Consider the following 20,673-nt stretch of genomic DNA (forward strand, 5'->3'; position numbering starts at 1 on the left):
GAAAAAAATCAGAAAACCTATGTAAAGTATTCGTGTTATCGTGTCTGACACGATTATGACACGACACGATTATTAAATGGGTCGACACGATTATGACACGACACGATTAAGGTGAACACGACACGATTATTAAACGTGTCAAAAACTCAAACTCAAACACGAACACGACACGATTATTAAACGTGTCGTGTTCGTGTTTACTTTAATCGTGTCGTGTCGTGTCATCGTGTCGTGACCCAAATTGCCACCCCTAGTTCAAAGGTTAAAATCCTTCTAGTCCACCAGCCAATATTATTGGTGTTATTCTGATATGCTTTACAGGGTATTTCTTTACACAATTGAATCCAACCCCTTGCAACTCCCAGGGTCTCCATATTTATAGGGAGAGGGCACTTGGGGGTTGGCAAGGGAGCACATCCCGTGACCTTCTTACCCATCATGTCACTTCTGTGACATTCATGATTAATTAAACTGTTGACGCAGTTCTTCAGCAACAGATAATTAATAGAATAAAGAGTGGGATTAGTGCTAAATAATGAACCGTAACAGATGAATGATCTCCAAGTAAAATGGTGACACGAATAGTTTTTTAGGTGATTTAAATGTTAAAATCCTTCTAGTCCACCAGCCAATATTATTGGTGTTTTTCTGATATGCTTTACAAGGTATTTCTTTACACAATCGAATCCAACCCCTTGCAACGCCCAGGGTCTCCATATTTATAGGGAGAGGGCACATGGGGGTTGGCAAGGGAGGTCATCCCGTGACCTTCTTACTCATCATGTCACTTCTGTGACATTCATGATTGACTCCTAAAACCTGACAATGAAGTGTGGTCTAATCAATAGGTAAGGGGGGTAATGGGCCGCACGGCCCAACCCAGTCGTGGGTGCCTGAACACGCACGTTTATGCTGCGTGTTCGAGAATTCAGGGATATATCAGACCTGTGATGTCTGATATATGCACGTTTACATTGCATGGTTGACTAAGAGCACTAAACAATATTTCAGAAAAAATAGAATAACTCACAAGCTTTTCACGTGGTTCAGCAGTTAAAATCTGCCTAGTTTACAAATCAATATTATTGATCTTAATATTCTCTCAAAACTTTTTCAAAAAATAATTTGGCAGAGTATTCTCAGTACAATTTGTGCGTGAGAATAAATGAAATCCCATATGCTATTTATAGGCCTGGTCGACAGAATATCTTCCCCAAATTCGGAAAGTTACAATCAATCATTCAAATAATGAAATAAATACAAATAAATACATTAATTACATAATATCCCATGATAATTGGGATTTAAAATCTGATAGCAACAAATCCATAGGAATATAGATTTCCTAACAATTGCAGCGTGGAAATCATGTTCCTGAGCTCGATCGTAAGGTTGACGCGCTTTCGATACCGATCCAGACTTCGAGCTCGTCATTCCAGCCAACCTCCTCCTCATCTAGTGGTTTCATCGAACTCATTATTCGGAGAATCAGTGCTTTCGAGCCTGCAACTTAAGCTCGAATAATATAACTCATGGTCGGGTGTTAATAATTGAACAAGTTGGAATCATATCAAACTATACAAGTGTACATCCATCACTTGTTGTTTTCGAGCTTACTCTTTTTGAGCCTACATTTCGAGGCTTATTTATTCACTCTCGAAATTTGGGTGTAACCGTTTAATTTTTAAGTAATTTAAATATATATATTTATATATGTCTATTATTATATATAGATAGACATTTAGAAACTAATTTAATGAAATCAAAAAGTAGAATTAAAATATATATATTTTTAGAAAAAGTTGAATAAAAAAATGAGAAAAAATAAGAAAACAATTAAAGTGATTTAGAACAATTTTAGAGTACAACATCATGTCACATTATCTCCTTGATACTCTTATTTATATAAATACTAGATACAAGCAACGTCCAATACACATTTGCTTAGTTTTATTTATAGAATTTATTAATCATTTTTATTATTGTCATATAAATTTTAAATAAATAAATAATATTATATATAAAAGAATAACATAATTATATTAAATGAAAGATTAAACTAAAATATTGTTTATAATTTTTTAAAATATATATAATATGATAATTTTTTTAAATATAAATGATAATTTTTTAATAACAATTTATATTATGTATTATATATAATTATAATGATATTTTATAATATTTAAATTTATATTAATATAAATATTAAATATTGTTATAATAATAATATTTTATAATATTTGAATTTGAATTATATTAATATAATTAATAATTAATTTTAAAAGTATATTCCGTTAATTATTTAGAATATTCTATTAAATTTTTTTTTATATAAAATAGATATAGATCTAGAAACATATTTTACAAATTCCTAATAATAATATTTATATATATCATTTCTACTTTTTGTGATGTACATTGAATTAAGTATAACAAGTTCTCGAAAACTGCCATCAATCTTATTTATTTGCATAAAATAAGCAACACATGCCATTTCTTATTATTCTACCGGATCATTTTAAAAACTTTTCACCGTTACCAATATGTTCCCCTGAAAAAAGAAACACAGAAAAACTCCCCAATATGTTTTCGGAAACAGTTTTCCAAAATCAATATTTTCATTTTTTATTGATTAAAAAAAAAAAAATTCAATTATTATTTTATTATTCAATTAAAAAAAAAAGAACAGAGTGGCAGATTTGAACAGGTGCGAGGGTAAAGAAAAGAGTAGGGACACCAGAGGAGCAATGTACTAAAAATGGCACAGACAAAGGCGGGGCTCCGTGGTGGGAGTGGGCCCCCACCCACGAGGTCTAATGGGCCCATTAAGATTCAATCGGGACACGTGTCAAGCATCGGATGGTTGAGGTGGGGCCCATCACAGGTAGTACTAGCATGGAATAGTAGGGTTGAGGACTGGGGTAGTGACTGGTGAGGGTTGCCGTGGATGTGGGCCTTTTGCCTGTTTCATGCTGCGTCAGGTTAAACCAGGTTGGCCCAATTAACTCACCCTCATCTCCACTTGCCTTATTTAAATTTTTGTGGACCCAAAAATAAAAATAAAAGTAACACTATTATGTTATATTATTAGAATTATTAATTAGTACATTTGTACTTTTGATTCGTGTGAAAAACTTACCATAAAGTCGTAGAGTTTTTGAAAGTTGAAGACTCAATAGTCTTTTATCAAAAATAGAAAAAAAATTAAATATATAATATTTATTTAATTATTTTAGCCTAATTATTTTAGCCTAAGAAAGAAAGTAATAACGTAGATTTCATAAAGCTTCTATTTTTAGATTTTTTACTCACAATCTATTATTTCAGTATTATCTCTTGAGAAATAAATAATAATAAGAAGTGAATTTTGTGAGGATATTATGTAGACCTGAAACGTATTTAAATATTATTGTATTTTCCTCATAAGATAAGTTTGTTTATATGGAAATACAATAATTTAACAGAAAAATATAAATGATGATTACAAGGCAAACGTCGCCTTGTAACGGATTCCGTCACGTTATTGGGGAATGGGGCATGAAGAGGTGGAGTTTGACGAGGAGTACGGCTGTCTGACGTTGACGGCGGGGCTGTTTGGTCAATCTGTCTCCCTCATGTGGGGCACACCTGACATTTCACATAAATTATACATGTTACACGCGCTACTCACACGCGCCTTTTTTTTTTTTACATGATTGCATTAGGATAGGATCCCATTCACATTAATACATTAGCGTTTTATTTTATTCTTTTATATTGGAACCATAAATCAAATTGGTCTTAATTTAATTAACCAATCAATTTGGAGTATTTTATTTTTAACATAACGTTGTCTCACTTTTGATCTCTGATTTATATATATTTACAATTTTTACACTCTAACAATTTTTCACTTTTATCCATAGATATTTTTTTTAGATATTTTGTTATTATAAGAGAATAAGAAAATAAAGATTACAAAAGTGAACGAATTAAGACTATTATTAGTATAAAGCATAATTTTATGAGCTAAAAAAGAAATTATTATTATTATTTATTAAAAAAATATTTATGAATTTAATATCCAAAATCAATTTTTTTTGCGGTGATCAAGTATCCTCACGTCACTCCGGGTAGAGATTCTCTGGACCTGCCCATATAATGTGACAGAATTATTATTTTTACTATTTAAATAAAAAAAAACATCTAGTCTACAATAATATGAAAAATGAGTATTCTTTTATTCTTTATCAATGACTTTATGTAAAAAAAATAATTATAATTAAGAACTTAAAAAACCATTTACGTCTTAATTATATGTAGATTATTTATTAATTAGTGGAATGTATGGGTTGGATATAGTAAATAAGCTTTCTTTTCAAATCAATTAGGTGACAAGTCATACATTATAATTTTCATTAAATATAGATTCAAATCAACGCGCCACGCTCGTGTAACTTTGTTTAACTAAAGAGTTAGTCAGTAATTTCGAGTAACAAAAAATTAAAAGCTTATCCAAATAACTAAAAAATTAACTGTCGTTTTTTCGTGTACTATTGAGATTCAATATTGTCCAGATATAATAAATGTTAAAATTTAATTAGTTGAACAAAACACTTCATTTTCTTGGCATCCCATTTTTGAAAATTCGTTGACTCTTACATTCTCAATTAGTGCTCAAATTTTTTCCTTGGTTCCATTAATGATAGAAGAAGTAATTAAGGTCAAAAAATAAAGCTAAAAAAGTAGCAAGAAATCGAAGCTTCTTGCAATGCACGTGCGAACGTGTGTAACCTAAGGTTGATTGGAGAGTGACTAGATAAAGATTTACATATTAATTTGATCCAAAATTTGTACGAGATTTAATGTTTTCAGATATAAAAAATATATGTACTGTTCTGTACATTTGTATCATCATATAAATATATATATTTGTGTGGTGATAAATGAAATCGTTAAATGTCGAAAAGGAAAAGTTTGTGAGGTCACACTCACATTCACTATGCCCAATTGTACGAGATAAGCTCAATTTTAAAAAAAGAAAATCAACAATTTTAATTGATTATTTAAAATTCATCTTTTTATATTTGGTGAAAAGCCAACGGTGAAGAAGTATTACCCTTTTACTACAATTGTATATAATCTTTTATTTGTATTATTATACCTATTTTTTTTTTATGGAAATAAACAAAAAAAATAAAGAATATTTATATATATATAATGTATTATTAAAGGAAGAGCTAAGGCTAATGCATGTGCCTTAAGAAGTAAAATTGAAACAAAAATGAGAAGGTGAGACCACCTCATGTGCCATTTTGTCATAAAAATTCGGAAAATAATAATTAAGAAATAAAAAAAAAATAAAAAAATTCATCTTTATCTGTTTGAGCTGTAGTTGTTGTTGCTGTTTGCCTGCGGAGTTTTTTGGAGGTCGAGCCTCATCACGAGCCCTTTTTATTTCATAGTACAACTACAAATATATTTATAGAATTATTAATTTTTTTAAAAATAAAATAAAGGGTCAAAAAAAAATATTATTTATTTATTTTATCTGAAAGATTATGAAGTAGTAGTGGTAGTGAAAAACCAAGACCTCAATATCCCCCCAATGCTCAGATTCTTCGGCCGTTCTCCATAGGCCTCTTCTCTTCCTCAAACCTCTCCCAACCCCACCCCATTACCACCAAACTCCATAACTTTGATCTCAACTCAAATAAAGGAAGAATCTTTACGAATTCCGAAACCGAGAAATTAGTTCCACTTCGAGTTCAGACGAAACCCAGAAAGAGAGAAAGGAGGGAATCATGAAAAGGGAGCATCCGAATCAGAATAATCGTCTTCCCAGTAATAGTAATAATCTAGGAGGAGCTCGTTCTGACCCTTCAATGGATCCCAGCTCAAGTGGCGCCGGTGTTGGAGGATTTGCGGCTGGGAAAGCTGCTAAGATGTGGGATGAAGACGACTGTTGCGGTACCCAACCAGACGGTGGCATGGATGAGCTTTTAGCTGTTTTGGGTTACAAGGTCAGGTCATCTGACATGGCGGAAGTTGCCCAGAAGCTTGAGCAGCTTGAAGAAGCTATGTGTAGTGTTCAACAAGATAATCTTTCGCAACTGGCTTCTGATACAGTTCATTATAACCCTTCTGATCTGTCGACATGGCTTGAGAGTATGCTCACGGAGCTGAATCCACCGCCAAATTTTGACTCGGTAATGGTACCGCCTCTCCCTTTGGGACCAGCAGCGCGACAGCAGCGACAATCGATTGAAGATTCGTTCTTGGCTCCGGCGGAATCCTCCACCATCACTTCTATTGATTTCCCAGATCAGAGAAATCAGAGCTCGTTAATGTTTGAGGATTCTTCTTCTTCGGATTACGATCTCAAAGCTATTCCAGGGAAAGCGATTTACAGCCAAACCCAGTTCGAAGCTTCTTCGTCTAGGGAGTCAAAGCGACTCAAACCCTCATCTGACCCTTTCACAACAACAACCACCACCACCACCACCACCACAACTTCCTCGGTTGCCGGGGCTTACAGTAACGACGTCGTATCGGCCACGGCCGCAGCGGCCGATTCAAGTCGGTCCGTTGTCCTAGTAGACTCGCAAGAGAACGGAATCCGACTTGTCCACGCTTTAATGGCCTGCGCCGAAGCTGTACAGCAAAACAATCTCAACATCGCCGATGCTTTAGTGAAGCAGATCAACTACCTTGCCATGTCCCAAGCTGGCGCCATGAGAAAGGTTGCCACTTTCTTCGCCCAAGCCTTGGCCCGAAGAATCTTCAGGCTCTATCCGGAAAACCCACTCGACCATTCCCTCTCCGAATTTCTGCAGATGCACTTTTACGAGACCTGTCCGTACCTTAAATTCGCCCACTTTACTGCCAACCAAGCCATTCTCGAAGCTTTTCAGGGCAAGAAGCGAGTTCACGTCATTGATTTCTCCATGAATCAGGGGATGCAATGGCCGGCTTTGATGCAGGCCCTGGCTCTAAGGCCCGGCGGTCCACCGGCCTTCCGTCTCACCGGAATCGGTCCTCCAGCGCCGGACAACTCCGACCATCTCCAAGAAGTGGGCTGGAAGTTGGCCCAATTGGCGGAAACGATCCACGTCGAGTTTGAGTACAGAGGGTTCGTGGCAAACAGTTTAGCCGATCTCGACGCGTCCATGCTCGAACTCAGGCCGAGCGAGGTCGAGGCGGTGGCGGTCAACTCAGTGTTTGAGCTTCACAAGCTTCTCGCTCGTCCGGGAGCCATAGAAAAGGTTTTATCTGTAGTTAAACAAATGAAGCCGGAGATCGTTACCATTGTCGAGCAAGAGGCTAACCATAACGGACCGCTATTCGTCGACCGGTTCACGGAGGCGCTTCACTATTACTCGACCCTGTTCGACTCGCTAGAGGGATCGGTCAACGACCAAGACAAAATCATGTCAGAGGTCTACCTGGGAAAGCAGATAGCCAACGTGGTCGCCTGCGAAGGACCCGACCGAGTCGAGCGCCACGAAACGCTGACTCAGTGGCGAACTCGGATGGAATCGTCCGGGTTCGCCCCGGCCCATCTCGGATCCAACGCGTTCAAACAAGCCAGTATGTTGTTAGCCCTCTTCGCCGGCGGCGATGGCTATCGAGTCGAGGAGAACAACGGGTGCCTCATGTTGGGTTGGCACACTCGACCGCTCATAGCCACTTCCGCCTGGCAACTCGCCGGGCAAAGACTCGGAGTGGCTCACTGAGTCAGATAACGAGTCGGGCCGGGTTTTCACCCGATTCCAGTTTTTTTTCTTAGCCCCACGCTGGTCTGGTGGTGGGGTTTTGTTTGTTTAACAGGAAATGTGCTATTCTGAGCTGGGTGCCTTGCTGAGACTAAGGCCCACAAAACAAGACCCATAGTTTTACCTTTTTTTTTTTTTTTTTTTGAGTTATTATTTTTTTTAGGTAATTTTTTAGGAGTTTTCTTTTTTCTTTTCTTTTTTGGGTTGGATGAAATCTTTTTGTAATTTTCTTCATGAATCGAAAAAAAAATGCCTATGTTTATTGATGTTTATATAACTATTATCATATAGTCTTTGTAATAATAAAAAGATTTAGTTTTTTTTTTTTTTTTTTTTTTTAATTTTGGGCAATAAGTGGTTGGTGATTTGGTGAAGTGGAATGTTGCATAGAAGAAGCAACAACTTTTAATAAGTCATATGTTACATTGATTAAAGGAGTGAATTTTTTGTGATGCAAAAGTAAAAAAAGTGGCTCACAACTATATCCAAACCCCAGTTTCTCTGCATCAGCATAGGTTGGAATCCACTGTCAACAGAGTTCACCATTTTTTATTTTATTTTTAAAAAAAAAAATTATATACTCATTTAAAGAAATAATCTTTATTGGGTTTTCCTGTTTAGTTTAGTGAGTAGGACCCCAAACACTTACTAAAAATGTTTATATGTGCAGCATTAACTTGTACTTTAATTTATTGTACATGTAAAGCTTCTTGAGTATTTCAAAAACCTTGTTCAATACTCTGCATTAATTACTAGTTGATTGAACTAGTCCATTTTTTCTTCATTGAAAAGAAAGAAAAAAATAAAGTAAATTTTCTTTCTTTTAAGTCAGGAGGGAGGCATAATCATATGAATGTGAAAAAAGGGTTCACTTATATCAAATTCTTGATTGTGATATACTCACTTTGCTGAAAAGGGTTCACTTTTTTCTTTGGTGTTCTTATATCTTTGATATCAATTCTATTATACTTTCCGAATAATCTCAATCATCTTCTTCTTCTTTTTTTTTTCTTTCCCTTCTCATGTTAAAATTCATTAATAAAGTTATTGTTAGTTCCACTCTCTTATTAATATTATTTTTATCTGTAAAGTAGAGTTGAAGAATGAGTTTAAGTGCATAGAAAAAGGAAAATAGGAGTTAAACTAGAGGAAAATGTGTGAACTCACGCTGTTTGGTAGGCGAGAAAAAGCATTCCACTTTCCATGAAAATCAAAATTTTACAAACCTCTCTCCAAAACTTAGTAAAGAATTCTTCTTTTTTCTTTTTTTTTAATTTAAATATATTGCAAGTAGAGTTTTAGGGGTGGACTTCCATGTCTGGTTTAATATTATTGGGAATAAATGGTTTAGACAGATCGAAACAGCAAATTTCGGCTGTTTGGTTGAGAGGAAAATTTAACCAGTGATTTTGGAAGATTCTTATCCAAAAAACTATTCCAATTGGGTGGTCTCCTTCAACATCTGTTTGGATAAAAAGAATAAAGAGATTCCATTAATCTTTCTTCATATTCTTTCTCTATTTTCCTATAGAAAAATTATGCCTTTTTTATTTTATGTATAATATATATATATATTTATATGTATAGATTTTTGAGAAGAAAAATAAAAGAAGATCCTACTAATTAAAGTTTGTAATAGGTTTTCATTACAATTAACTCACAGTTCAAACAATGTACTAGCTAACCCTAGCTAGCCAACTAGAATAATAACTCTACTTTGGCTATTTTATGATAGTTTTTCAGATACGTATCCTAAGTCCTAACTATATTTATACACTTTTAACAACTTAATGCAAATACAGTTAATGTATATTTTAATCTTTTTGCAATTAAATGTTATAATATGCATTATTTATTGGAACATTTATATATACTTTTAACAACTTAAATCATATATCGTTTTGCTATTAAATGTTATAATGCATTATTAATTGAAACATTTAAAGATATGCCTTGCTCTTGGCTTATGTAGTCTCAAATATCAGTAAGAGAGTACAAAACAGTTGAGATTATTAGGTAGGAGCCAAGCTAGCTAGCTAGATTTAATTGTCTCAATCTTATAATTTAAAGAATACATTTAAAAATATCTAAAATTTGGGTTCAATCGAGTGAAGGGATGTCACTATAATAAATTCAAATAGGAGTCACCTAAGGATAGAAAAAAAAGGAAAAGAAAAAATAAAGTGACATTATGCCTCACGCTTTGTCCCAAAGGACACTAGTTGGTAATATAAATTAGTTCTAAAAATAAGATTTTTATTATTATAATTACACTTATATTAAGTATATATGTATAAATGTGTATTAATTAGGACCAATAATCGAGGGATTGATTGTGATATAAATATCATACTGAGTTAAATAATACAAATGAATGTGACATAATTAATATATAGCTAGCTGGGAGCAATTTAACTCCATTGTTCGGCCTAATCATAATAATGAATCATATTAATTATCATCTAATTTATTAAATTTTTGTATGCAAACAATAAAGGCCTCCATTTACACTCAATCACCTTTTTTGTTCACTACCATAGATAAAGATATACTTATCTTTTACGAGTTGTTTTTATCAATCGGCTTTATTTTATTATTTGATTATTATAGTTTCAATAATTGCACATGACAACCTTTCGCTCTTACTGGTAAGGGTATCTCTGTTTTTGTCTGGTAGAAAATTATAATCTATTTTTTTTTATATGACGATGTATATTATAGTTATTTAGTATATTTTACCGGTTTTAAAAAAATTCAGAATAATTTACGATATCGAAAACAAGATTCAAAATAACTTGTTTCACACGTGCGCGTATAAAAACAAGCTTTAAAACAACTTATTTCTTATTTTCAGCACTGTAAATTATTTATAATTTCTCAAAAATTTATGAGAATTCTAAATAACTACATTGTACACTGTCATATAAAAATATTTAAATTGTAATCTATTCATATACAAAAAATATGAAAACAATTTGTTTTAAGCCTATTTTATATGCGTGTGAAACAAATTATTTTGAAGTCTTTTTTGACACAGTAAATCATTCTGAATTTCCTGAAAAAATAGTAGGATGCCTATAACTACACTGTACACAATCATATAAAAAATTGATTATAATTTATTCACGCACTACAAACAAAAACGCCCCTACCAACAGGGACAAAAGACATACCATTATTGTAAAATTTTCCCATATATATGAGTTTGAAAAATATGAAGCTTTTTATAAAGAGCTCAAATGAAACTAGGCACCCAAATAATAAAAATAAAAATGAAGGTGCTTGAAAGGGACGAAGTGTTGGAAAACATTAATAATATATGAATATTTTTCTAAATACTTTTTGATTTTTTTTTTAATTAGGTTTAGTCGTTGGACGTTGCACAAGATATATATTTTCATTTAAAAATATTCGATAATAGAGTAGTAGTCTACTTTTTTTGGCCTTCACTTCATATATAGACCACTTTTTTTTTTAGTTTTCTTTTGTTATAAATTATATGTAAAGCAAGGTGAGATATGAAAATCGTACGTACAAAGTAAGTAATATAAGGTTCCAGAGTGCTATAATTAGTCATAAAGAAACGAAATCCACTGTCCTATCATTAATTAAAACTTTTATTAATCATATAAATAAAATGAAACTTGGGTGGATCTACCGTTATTCAATGCTTTTGCTACGTACCCTCCTACACCCATCCATATATATATATATATGTATATATATATTAATAAAATATTTTCGTACCAAACAAACAATCAAAGAATGCAATCATGAATCCATGCCATGAAAGATATTATATATATAGATAAATATTATATATGTTATTGTATATTAATTTATAATAAATGGAATATTATTACAAGCACGTATAAAATCAGTGCATATACATATATATAATTAAACTTATTATACATGTAATGAGAATATGAGCTCGGAGAAGCACCAAATTACATGTAAGTCTCTTTGTATTGGGTGATCTTACTTCAACTATACACCAAAATATTTTTAGAAATAAATTTGATTTAGTAGTGGAATTCTTACATTGGTTTACTATTATCATGAACAATATATAATGCTATCAAGTTTTATATATATATATATATATATAATTATGAGACTAGAATTTGTTCCATTAAAGAATGTATGATGTTCACTCCACAATCATGGCCTTTAATCATTGAAAGCTTAAGTATATATTACACCAATATATATATATATATATCATAATCTAAATACATAAAATAAAGCCTCTTTGTATTGGGTAATCTTACAAATATATACTTCAACAACTCGACCAAAGTATTTTTAGAAATAAATTTGATTTAATAGTGGATTCTTACATTGTTTTACTATCATGAATCAAGTTTTTTTTAGGGTTTATACTTTTTTGGACCGTATATTTTATCTCATTACTTATTTGGATTTTGTATTTTGACAAAATTTTTTTGAATCTTGTGTTTTGTAAAATAATTCAAATAAACCCCTAAATCCAATTTTGATGAAAAAAAAATTGAATATAACAATACAGTTGTTAGGCAAAATGATTTTATTTTTGTTTTAAATTGTTAGTTTGGTGAATTATTTGTAATTTTAGCTCAGAAAACTTTGACCAAAATCAAGTTTATGATTCTATTTGAATAATTTTACAAAACATAGGATCCAAAAAATTATTTATCAAAACACGAATCCAAACAAATAATTAGACAAAATACATATAAAAAAAAAGTATAAACTTTATATATATATATATATTATATATCACGGCAAAGCACTTTGCCAACTTTAGGAGAAGAGTAGTGTTTTGAGAATTATTGCCTACATAGACCCCCACGGATCCCCACCTCTTCTCTCTTTTTTGGACAATATCACATCAAACCAAACCCCACAACACACCAATTTTTATTAATATATGCACACCTTTACCCTTCTTATATAATGTATATGTGTTTTCTTCTTTTCACATATACAATAATAAGAAAAAGCATGCATGCACCATCCCTAACTATATAACCATATATTTAATTAGATGGAACTTTATTTCAAAGGTATATTTTATATTCATATAGAAAAATTAAATAAAAAAGCTTAATTGAGTTTTTCTTCTTTGAGAATTTACTTATTTGGTACTCTGTGTTTTTGCAAAGTATCATTTTGGTATTTTTTTTTCTTTTCAATAATGCTCATATATTACTTATATTTCAAAATCATACATATTTGATACACTAGACTCAAATTTAATAAATACAATTTTATTAATATGACCAAATTGTCATTAATTATATGTAATTAAGTAATTAAATTTGAATTTGTAACTTATATAATTGAGAACAGTTTGACTATAATGGTAAATTTTTTATTAATTAAATTTAAGTGTAAGAAATCAAATATATACGATTTTCAAAATATAAAGTACAAAATAAACATTATTGTAAACACAAAGTAACAAAACGACATTTTACATAAACACGAATAACATGTATCAAATAATTACCTACCCTTCTTCTTTTATATAAGTGGCCCTCAACCTAGTAGCTAAATTGTGGTGAAAGAAAGCCAAGTCAAACTAAAATAGCTCCCTAAGAATTTCGGCTTTAGAAGCTACTTTCAACTCAAGAGAGAGAGTGAGAGATTCAAATATATCTTAAAGTTAGTTTGAGAGGAAAATTTTGAGTGTTGAACTATGTGTTATGATAATTAATAAGTAGTGAATTAATCACTATACGAAGAAAAAATTATATACACATGCCGTTTTTTCTACATATAGGAATAATAATATCCATACATTTTATGTATATATATATATATCATGATCATGGTGGAGTGAGTGTTTGAAAACGTCAGAATCAGAGACATTCAGAAACACTCGTGAGTTTTGAAACGCTTTACTTTTACACTATTGTCGGGGACCTGAATATGACACACATATATATATATACATATATACATATATATGCTGTCTGTTTCAGTTGAAAATATATATATATATCATTAACTACGTATATATATATCACCACCTTCACCTTTGACCAATTTTATTAACCTATCTTTCAACACATTTTTATTTAACCTAATAATTGTTTTTCAATATATATATATATATATGTATATGTCCATATCTTATGTTCTCTTCTATCTTCTTCTTCTTAATAATTCACTCGTGATCAATTTTCATCATTGTATTCTAGTTAATTAGTTCATGGAGTTAATAATGATCAGTAATTTTTATATCAAATCGCACTTATAATATATATATATACATCATCTCTCAGAGAAAATTACTTTTGGAAAATGTAAAGGTTAATTATAAGTTGGTACGTAAATAAAAATTGAGAATATAATATATTAATAATGATGAATCGAATATATCGATTTTGATCAGTGCCATTATACACTGTCTATATAAGTGGTTCATTATTACTATTTTTTTCCTCATTATGTGTGTGGTTCATTATCTTTTGAAAATAACTCTTATCCCACAAACTTTTATATATAAACTATATGTATATATATATATATATATTTAAGTTGATAAGAGTGCGAATAATTTTTGGAAATGTGCATGTGTTTCCACTATATCCTCTTCTAAACATCATAAATAAATATATATTTTTTCCTTTTCTTTTCACTCTTTTTAATTACTTAATTATTATTGTTATCCCCATTTTCCTGTCAGGGTTTTGGGCCCTCGCCCCGGCCCGCGGTCAGAGGGACCGGTTCGGTATTTGGGCCTGGTCCGAGGACTACAGACTGGGCCTATGTAGAAGGGTCCGGGACGTCCCTCCGGGTTCATGTTCAGCTTGAACGGTCCCGGCACTGTCCGGAGTGCCCCGGACCATCGCGGCCATCGCGTCCCTGTCCCGGGCCCAGAATGGTCCGGGCCCGAAGTAAACGAAGCGGGCCGAAGGTAAACAAACCTGGGCCGTTTCATCCCCAGGCTACGGGTCAGGCGTCCAGGACACTGAAACCGCCTCATTTCGCGTGGGCATTGTCCCCCCACTTTTCACCTGCAGAAAGGGTCACCTTGGGATTATCTGCTGGCGTGTCAGGACTGCGCAGCCAAGTACTCTGACCGGTCTTGTCCCCTGAATCGGCCTCGTGATTCGAAGTGGTCAGAGCCAAAGTGCCGTTTTGTCAGGAGAATGCTTGCGCCTCAGGGCAACTAATTGGGCCTGAGCTGGTTCGGGTTTGGTGTACTGTATATCTTTTTAGCTGGGGCCTCCACTAGGAAGGCCCCTTGTATACATTCCCCAGATGGGTCCGGGTCGGGCCCGGCCCAAACCTGATGTCCCCCTCGACCTATAAATATGAGTTGTAATGCAACGTAGAAAGGGAGAGAGAAGGCAGAAACTCTGCTCAAATACAGTTAAACAACTCCATTGTAAAAGCTTATCCTAGCTCTAAGACAGAATTATATACAGACTCGTGGACTAAGGCTAGTTAACGCCCCAACCACGTAAAAATCTTGTGTCGATCTTCCATTTTCATTATTATTATCAGTAAACATCCTTCCTTAAGATAGTTGCCGATCCTGGACCAGGAGGCCAGGATGGCCGAGCAGGCGGAGGCGCACCGCCGGGTGCAGGAGTCTCTGCAAGCACTGATGGCCGCGCAGGGCCCGGCAGCCAACCCCACAGCTGGCCCGCAACCAGAAACGCAACAACTCGCTCCCCAAGCGCAAGCCGGGGGCCCCAAGGGTGCCAGTCCGATCCGTCCGCCAAAGCATCTCCCCGACGCGGCTCCGAAAGTCCCGGACAAGGAACGACGGACGACTCGGAAAAAGACTACCCCCGTCAATAAAGCCGGGGCACGTTCACGGCCGTTACCCAGGAAAGAGAAGGTGCGCCCTGTCCCAAGACGAGGCCACCCTTTCGATCCGCAGGGGTTACGGCCGCAGGATGGTCAGCCCCAGCCCGCCCCAAGGACGAACGGGAGGGAAAAGTCTTTACACCCGAGTGCCTCGGTCAACAAGAACCATCGGGAACGATCCCGCCGCGAGGATTGTAACGCTCTCAGCTCCGGGGACGACACTTCCCGGGTAGACTTGCGTGACGGACTAAATGCCCGGAAAGAGCGGGCCCGCAAGCAAAAAGTCCTTCCTCGAAACGGCGACCTCAGGAACGACATAAACGACAGGCGGAACGAGAGAATCCCCCTGGAGGACAGCGCGGCCAGGCGGCTCATGGATCAAATGGCAGCATTAAAAAAGGTCACCGACCACTTGGTCCGCAAGCAGGAAGGCGCGGACACTGACTCTGAAGAAGAGGACAAGGAGCCGTGCGCAAAACTGTTAACCGAGATTTTCGGCAACTATCTTAAGGAAGGATGTTTACTGATAATAATAATGAAAATGGAAGATCGACACAAGATTTTTACGTGGTTGGGGCGTTAACTAGCCTTAGTCCACGAGTCTGTATATAATTCTGTCTTAGAGCTAGGATAAGCTTTTACAATGGAGTTGTTTAACTGTATTTGAGCAGAGTTTCTGCCTTCTCTCTCCCTTTCTACGTTGCATTACAACTCATATTTATAGGTCGAGGGGGACATCAGGTTTGGGCCGGGCCCGACCCGGACCCATCTGGGGAATGTATACAAGAGGCCTTCCTAGTGGAGGCTCCAGCTAAAAAGATATACAGTACACCAAACCCGAACCAGCTCAGGCCCAATTAGTTGCCCTGAGGCGCAATCATTCTCCCGAAAAAACGGCACTTTGGCTCTGACCACTTCGAATCACGAGGCCGATTCAGGGGACAAGACCGGTCAGAGTACTTGGCTGCGCAGTCCTGACACGCCAGCAGATAATCCCAAGGTGACCCTTTCTGCAGGTGAAAAGTGGGGGGACAATGCCCACGCGAAATGAGGCGGTTTCAGTGTCCTGGACGCCTGACCCGTAGCCTGGGGATGAAACGGCCCAGGTTCGTTAACCTTCGGCCCGCTTCGTTTACTTCGGGCCCGGACCATTCCGGGCCTGGGACAGGGACGCGATGGCCACTCCTGGACGCCGTATTGCCCAAGGGGTTCAAGATGCCAAGTCTCGCCGCCTACACTAGAAGCACGGATCCTAGGGATCATCTGTCCCGGTACAACCGACTCATGACCGTGGCTCATGTCAGCGACGACGGCAAGTGCCTCTGCTTCTCCATCACGTTGGGCGGTCCCGCCGAAGAGTGGTGGAAAAGGCTTAAACCGGGGTCCATTCAAACATGGTCCGGGCTATAGTCGGCTTTCCGAAAGTAATTCGTGGCCGCCATGAGGATGGACATGCAAATCAGTGCCCTCGCCAATATTAAGCAAATGCCCGCGGAAACATTGAGGGCCTACATCCAGCGCTTCACTGAAGAAGCCTCCAAAACAAAGGTCGATGACGGACAGCGCCTGGTGGCACTACAGTCTGGAATCCGGGCCGGGTCCCCGCTCTGGGACGACATGCAGCGCAATAAAGCCGCCACTCTAGAAGAGTTTATTAGGAGGGCCCAAGGATTCATCAACTGGGAGGAGGCTCAGATCCAGGCCTTTGGATGGCCCTCGGCTCCTCATCCAGTCCCTCAGACGATTCTAGGAGGTGCGGGACATTTCCCCGCACAGTCCTACGCAACGCCCCCCATTGTCCCGGGGGCGGTTGTCGCGCCCGGCGTTTGTTACACGCCTATGGTGTACGGTCCTGCCGCTTCGGGATACGCCCCGGCCCAATCAAATCATTTCTCCGGGTATGGCGTCGCGCCAGCAGGGCACAGTATGGCCCCCGTCGTGGCCCAACAATCACAGACCGGAGTAACCGAGGCAAGCGTGAATCCCTCCCGGGGTAAGCGGGCCGGCAAAGGCCAAAACCGGCCAGAGTTGGCCAAAAAAGGGAAGAGGGGCTATGAGCCCCAGTATTCAGAATACACTAACTTGGTGGATACCCGGGAAAGGAGGGGTGAAGTATGCCATTGTGGCGGTAGACTATTTCACGAAATGGGTTGAGGCGGAGCCTATGAACACGATCACGTCCAAGAAGGCCTTAGATTTCGTCGTTAACAACATAGTGTGTCGGTATGGCCTCCCTTACAAAATTGTGTCTGACAACGGGAAACAATTTGACAGCCTCCACTTCACGGATTTCTGCGAGAGGCACGGTATAGTGAAGAGTTTCTCCGCCGTGGCCAGGCCCCAGGCGAACGGACAGGCAGAAGCCGTGAACAAAATCCTAAAAGGAACACTGAAGAAAAAGCTTCAGGCCTGTAAGAGCAAGTGGCCCGAAGAGCTCCCCCGCGTGTTGTGGGCCTACCGGACAACCGAACGGACGTCAACCGGGCATACCCCATACTCAATGACGTACGGATGCGAAGCCGTCATCCCAATTGAAACGACCATCCCGTCCCATCGTCGCGACATGTATGATCCCACCCAGAACCACGCCTTACTCCAAGAATCTCTGGACCTTATCGAGGAGATCCGGGAAGAGTCGCAAGTACAGTTAAAGATGTACCAGGACAAGATCGCTCGGCACTTCAACTCCAGAGTCAAGAGCCGTAAGTTCGAAACCGGCGATCTGATCCTGCGGAGGGTCTTCCCTGCCACTCAGGATCCGGGGGTAGGGGTTCTGGGCCCCAATTGGGAAGGGCCGTATGAGATCCAGCAAGAGATCTGCCCCGGAACATACCGCTTGAAGCGGCTCGATGGTTCCGAGGTTCCGCAAGCCTGGAACGCAGAACACCTCCGTAAATACTACCAGTAGCCCAAGGGCTCGTCCCAGTTTAATGTTTACGCTGTAACATGTACGCCTCATGGCTAATTCCCTTTTTTTTCGAACAATGAAAATGACGTGTGCAAAACGTCATAAAGGGCTATTATTTCCATGAAAATGTGTGCCTCAGGGCTATTATCTCAAGTGACCCCAGACCAGTCTTCGCTCACTTGCGGGGGGTGTCATCCCAGGCGCAAAAATAAAAAAGGGGACCGAGCCCAAGGCCGGTCCCACCCCGGACTAACGACGTCCGGGAGTATAAAAATAAAGGGAACCGAGCCAAGGCCGGTCCCACCCCGGACGAACGACGTCCGAGGGTATAAATAAAAGAGGACCGAGCCAAAGGCCGGTCCCACCCCGGACGAACGACGTCCGGGGGTATAAATAAAAGAGGACCAAGCCAAAGGCCGGTCCCACCCCGGACGAACGATGTCCGGGAGTAAAAATAAGAGGACCGAGCCAAAGGCCGGTCCCACCCCGGACGAACGACGTCCGGGGGTATAAATAAAAGAGGACCGAGCCAAAGGCCGGTCCCACCCCGGACGAACGATGTCCGGGAGTAAAAATAAGAGGACCGGGCCAAAGGCCGGTCCCACCCCGGACGAACGACGTCCGAGGGTATAAATAAAAGAGGACCGAGCCAAAGGCCGGTCCCACCCCGGACGAACGACGTCCGGGGGTATAAATAAAAGAGGACCGAGCCAAAGGCCGGTCCCACCCCGGACGAACGATGTCCGGGGGTATAAATAAAAGAGGACCGAGCCAAGGGCCGGTCCCACCCCGGACGAACGATGTCCGGGAGTAAAAATAAGAGGACCAAGCCCAAGGCCGGTCCCACCCCGGACGAACGACGTCCGGGGGTATAAATAAAAGAGGACCGAACCCAAGGCTGGTCCCACCCCGGACGAACGATGTCCGGGGGTATAGAATTAAAAGGATCGGACCAGGGCCTGTCCCGCCCCGGGCGAACAACGTCCGACCCGAAGAAACTGGTCTTCGGATTCGGAGTGCAAAAGCATCCGATCGACCCTAGGCGCTCCGGGGCAAACAAAGACCCAAGTGCCCCGAGCAGCGCCGAGGCTAGTCGTGGGATCCAGTCCCGGCCGTTGGAACCAGGAAAAAACCCCCCGCAATCAGTTAGTCGCGACTACAACTTATTGAACGGTGAAAGGAAAAATCTCTTGAAAACCAAAGGAAATGCAGTGTTTAAAATTTAATTACAAGCTAAACACATTAACAAAAGAACAAGGCCGAGACAAGGGCCTACAGCGCGTCCGCCCGGAGGTCCGCATCCTCCCTCTCCTTGGCCTCGTACTCGGCACGCTTCAAGTCGGGATCGGGGAAGATCAGGAGGTTCATGTTCTTGTCCTTGCACCAGGCCATATAAATGGCCTCGTTAAAGGTGACATCCACTAAGTTGTCGGCCTCCTCCTTCTCCCGACGGGTGGTTTCGTGTGCCACCTTCTCCTGAAGAAGGGAGTCACCCAGCTCAAGGACACGGGCTTTCAGGATCCGGATCTCCTCCTTGTCCAGGACGGACTGTGCCGCAGCCGTCTCCAAGATAGTCGCCCTTTTGTCAGCAACCTTTGTCGTCCGGGACAACTCCTCTTCCACCCTGGTCTTGGCACGGCTAATTTCCTCGCGCTCCGCCTTCGCGCGGGCCAACTCTTCTTGGAGGCGAGCTGTCTCCTTGCTGAGATTTTCCTTGACGGCCTCCCTCTGGTTCACGGTCGCCTCTATTTCCAGCTTGGCCGTCTCCATCTTGAGGGCAAGCTCGGCCATCAAATCGGCACTCCTTTGAGATAACAAGGCAACCTAGAGCAAACGAAAGTTAGAAAAAGAAGTCACCACCAACGAATGACTAAAGGACATGAGTTGAAAATTACCGCGGTAGCCTGGTGGCGGAGAGCCTGAGAGATGAACAGCCCGTCCGGATTGGCTATCGTGGCGTACCTCTTCAGCTGGAGGTTAGACATAGTGCTCCCGACCTGATCGAGCAGATTAGCAGCCATGGGGGCAATGTCCTGGCCCAGCTTAGGGCGGAAGCCCATCTCAGCAGCTAGCCGATCCACGATCGGCTGAGGAGCGCTGAACTCGGCAGGACGATCCGAAAACTCGACCTGACGACGGATCGTCAGGGCCTTGTAAGCATCATCTCTCCAGCATCGGCCGCTCTCCCAGGTCCGGTTG

The 20,673-nt window shown here is 38.9% G+C and overlaps 1 protein-coding gene across 1 annotated transcript; it reads left to right on the top strand.

The window, feature by feature from the left end:
• Positions 1-5,531: 5,531 nt before the first annotated feature.
• Positions 5,532-8,084, top strand: LOC133821984 (DELLA protein GAIP-B-like). Its single transcript, XM_062254171.1, has one exon. The coding sequence runs from the start codon at positions 5,787-5,789 to the stop codon at positions 7,716-7,718; it is 1,932 nt and encodes a 643-aa protein (XP_062110155.1). The 5' UTR covers positions 5,532-5,786; the 3' UTR covers positions 7,719-8,084.
• Positions 8,085-20,673: the final 12,589 nt, after the last annotated feature.

The sequence above is a fragment of the Humulus lupulus genome, chromosome 3 (assembly GCF_963169125.1).
Source record: "Humulus lupulus chromosome 3, drHumLupu1.1, whole genome shotgun sequence".
Taxonomy (NCBI): Eukaryota; Viridiplantae; Streptophyta; class Magnoliopsida; order Rosales; family Cannabaceae; genus Humulus; species Humulus lupulus.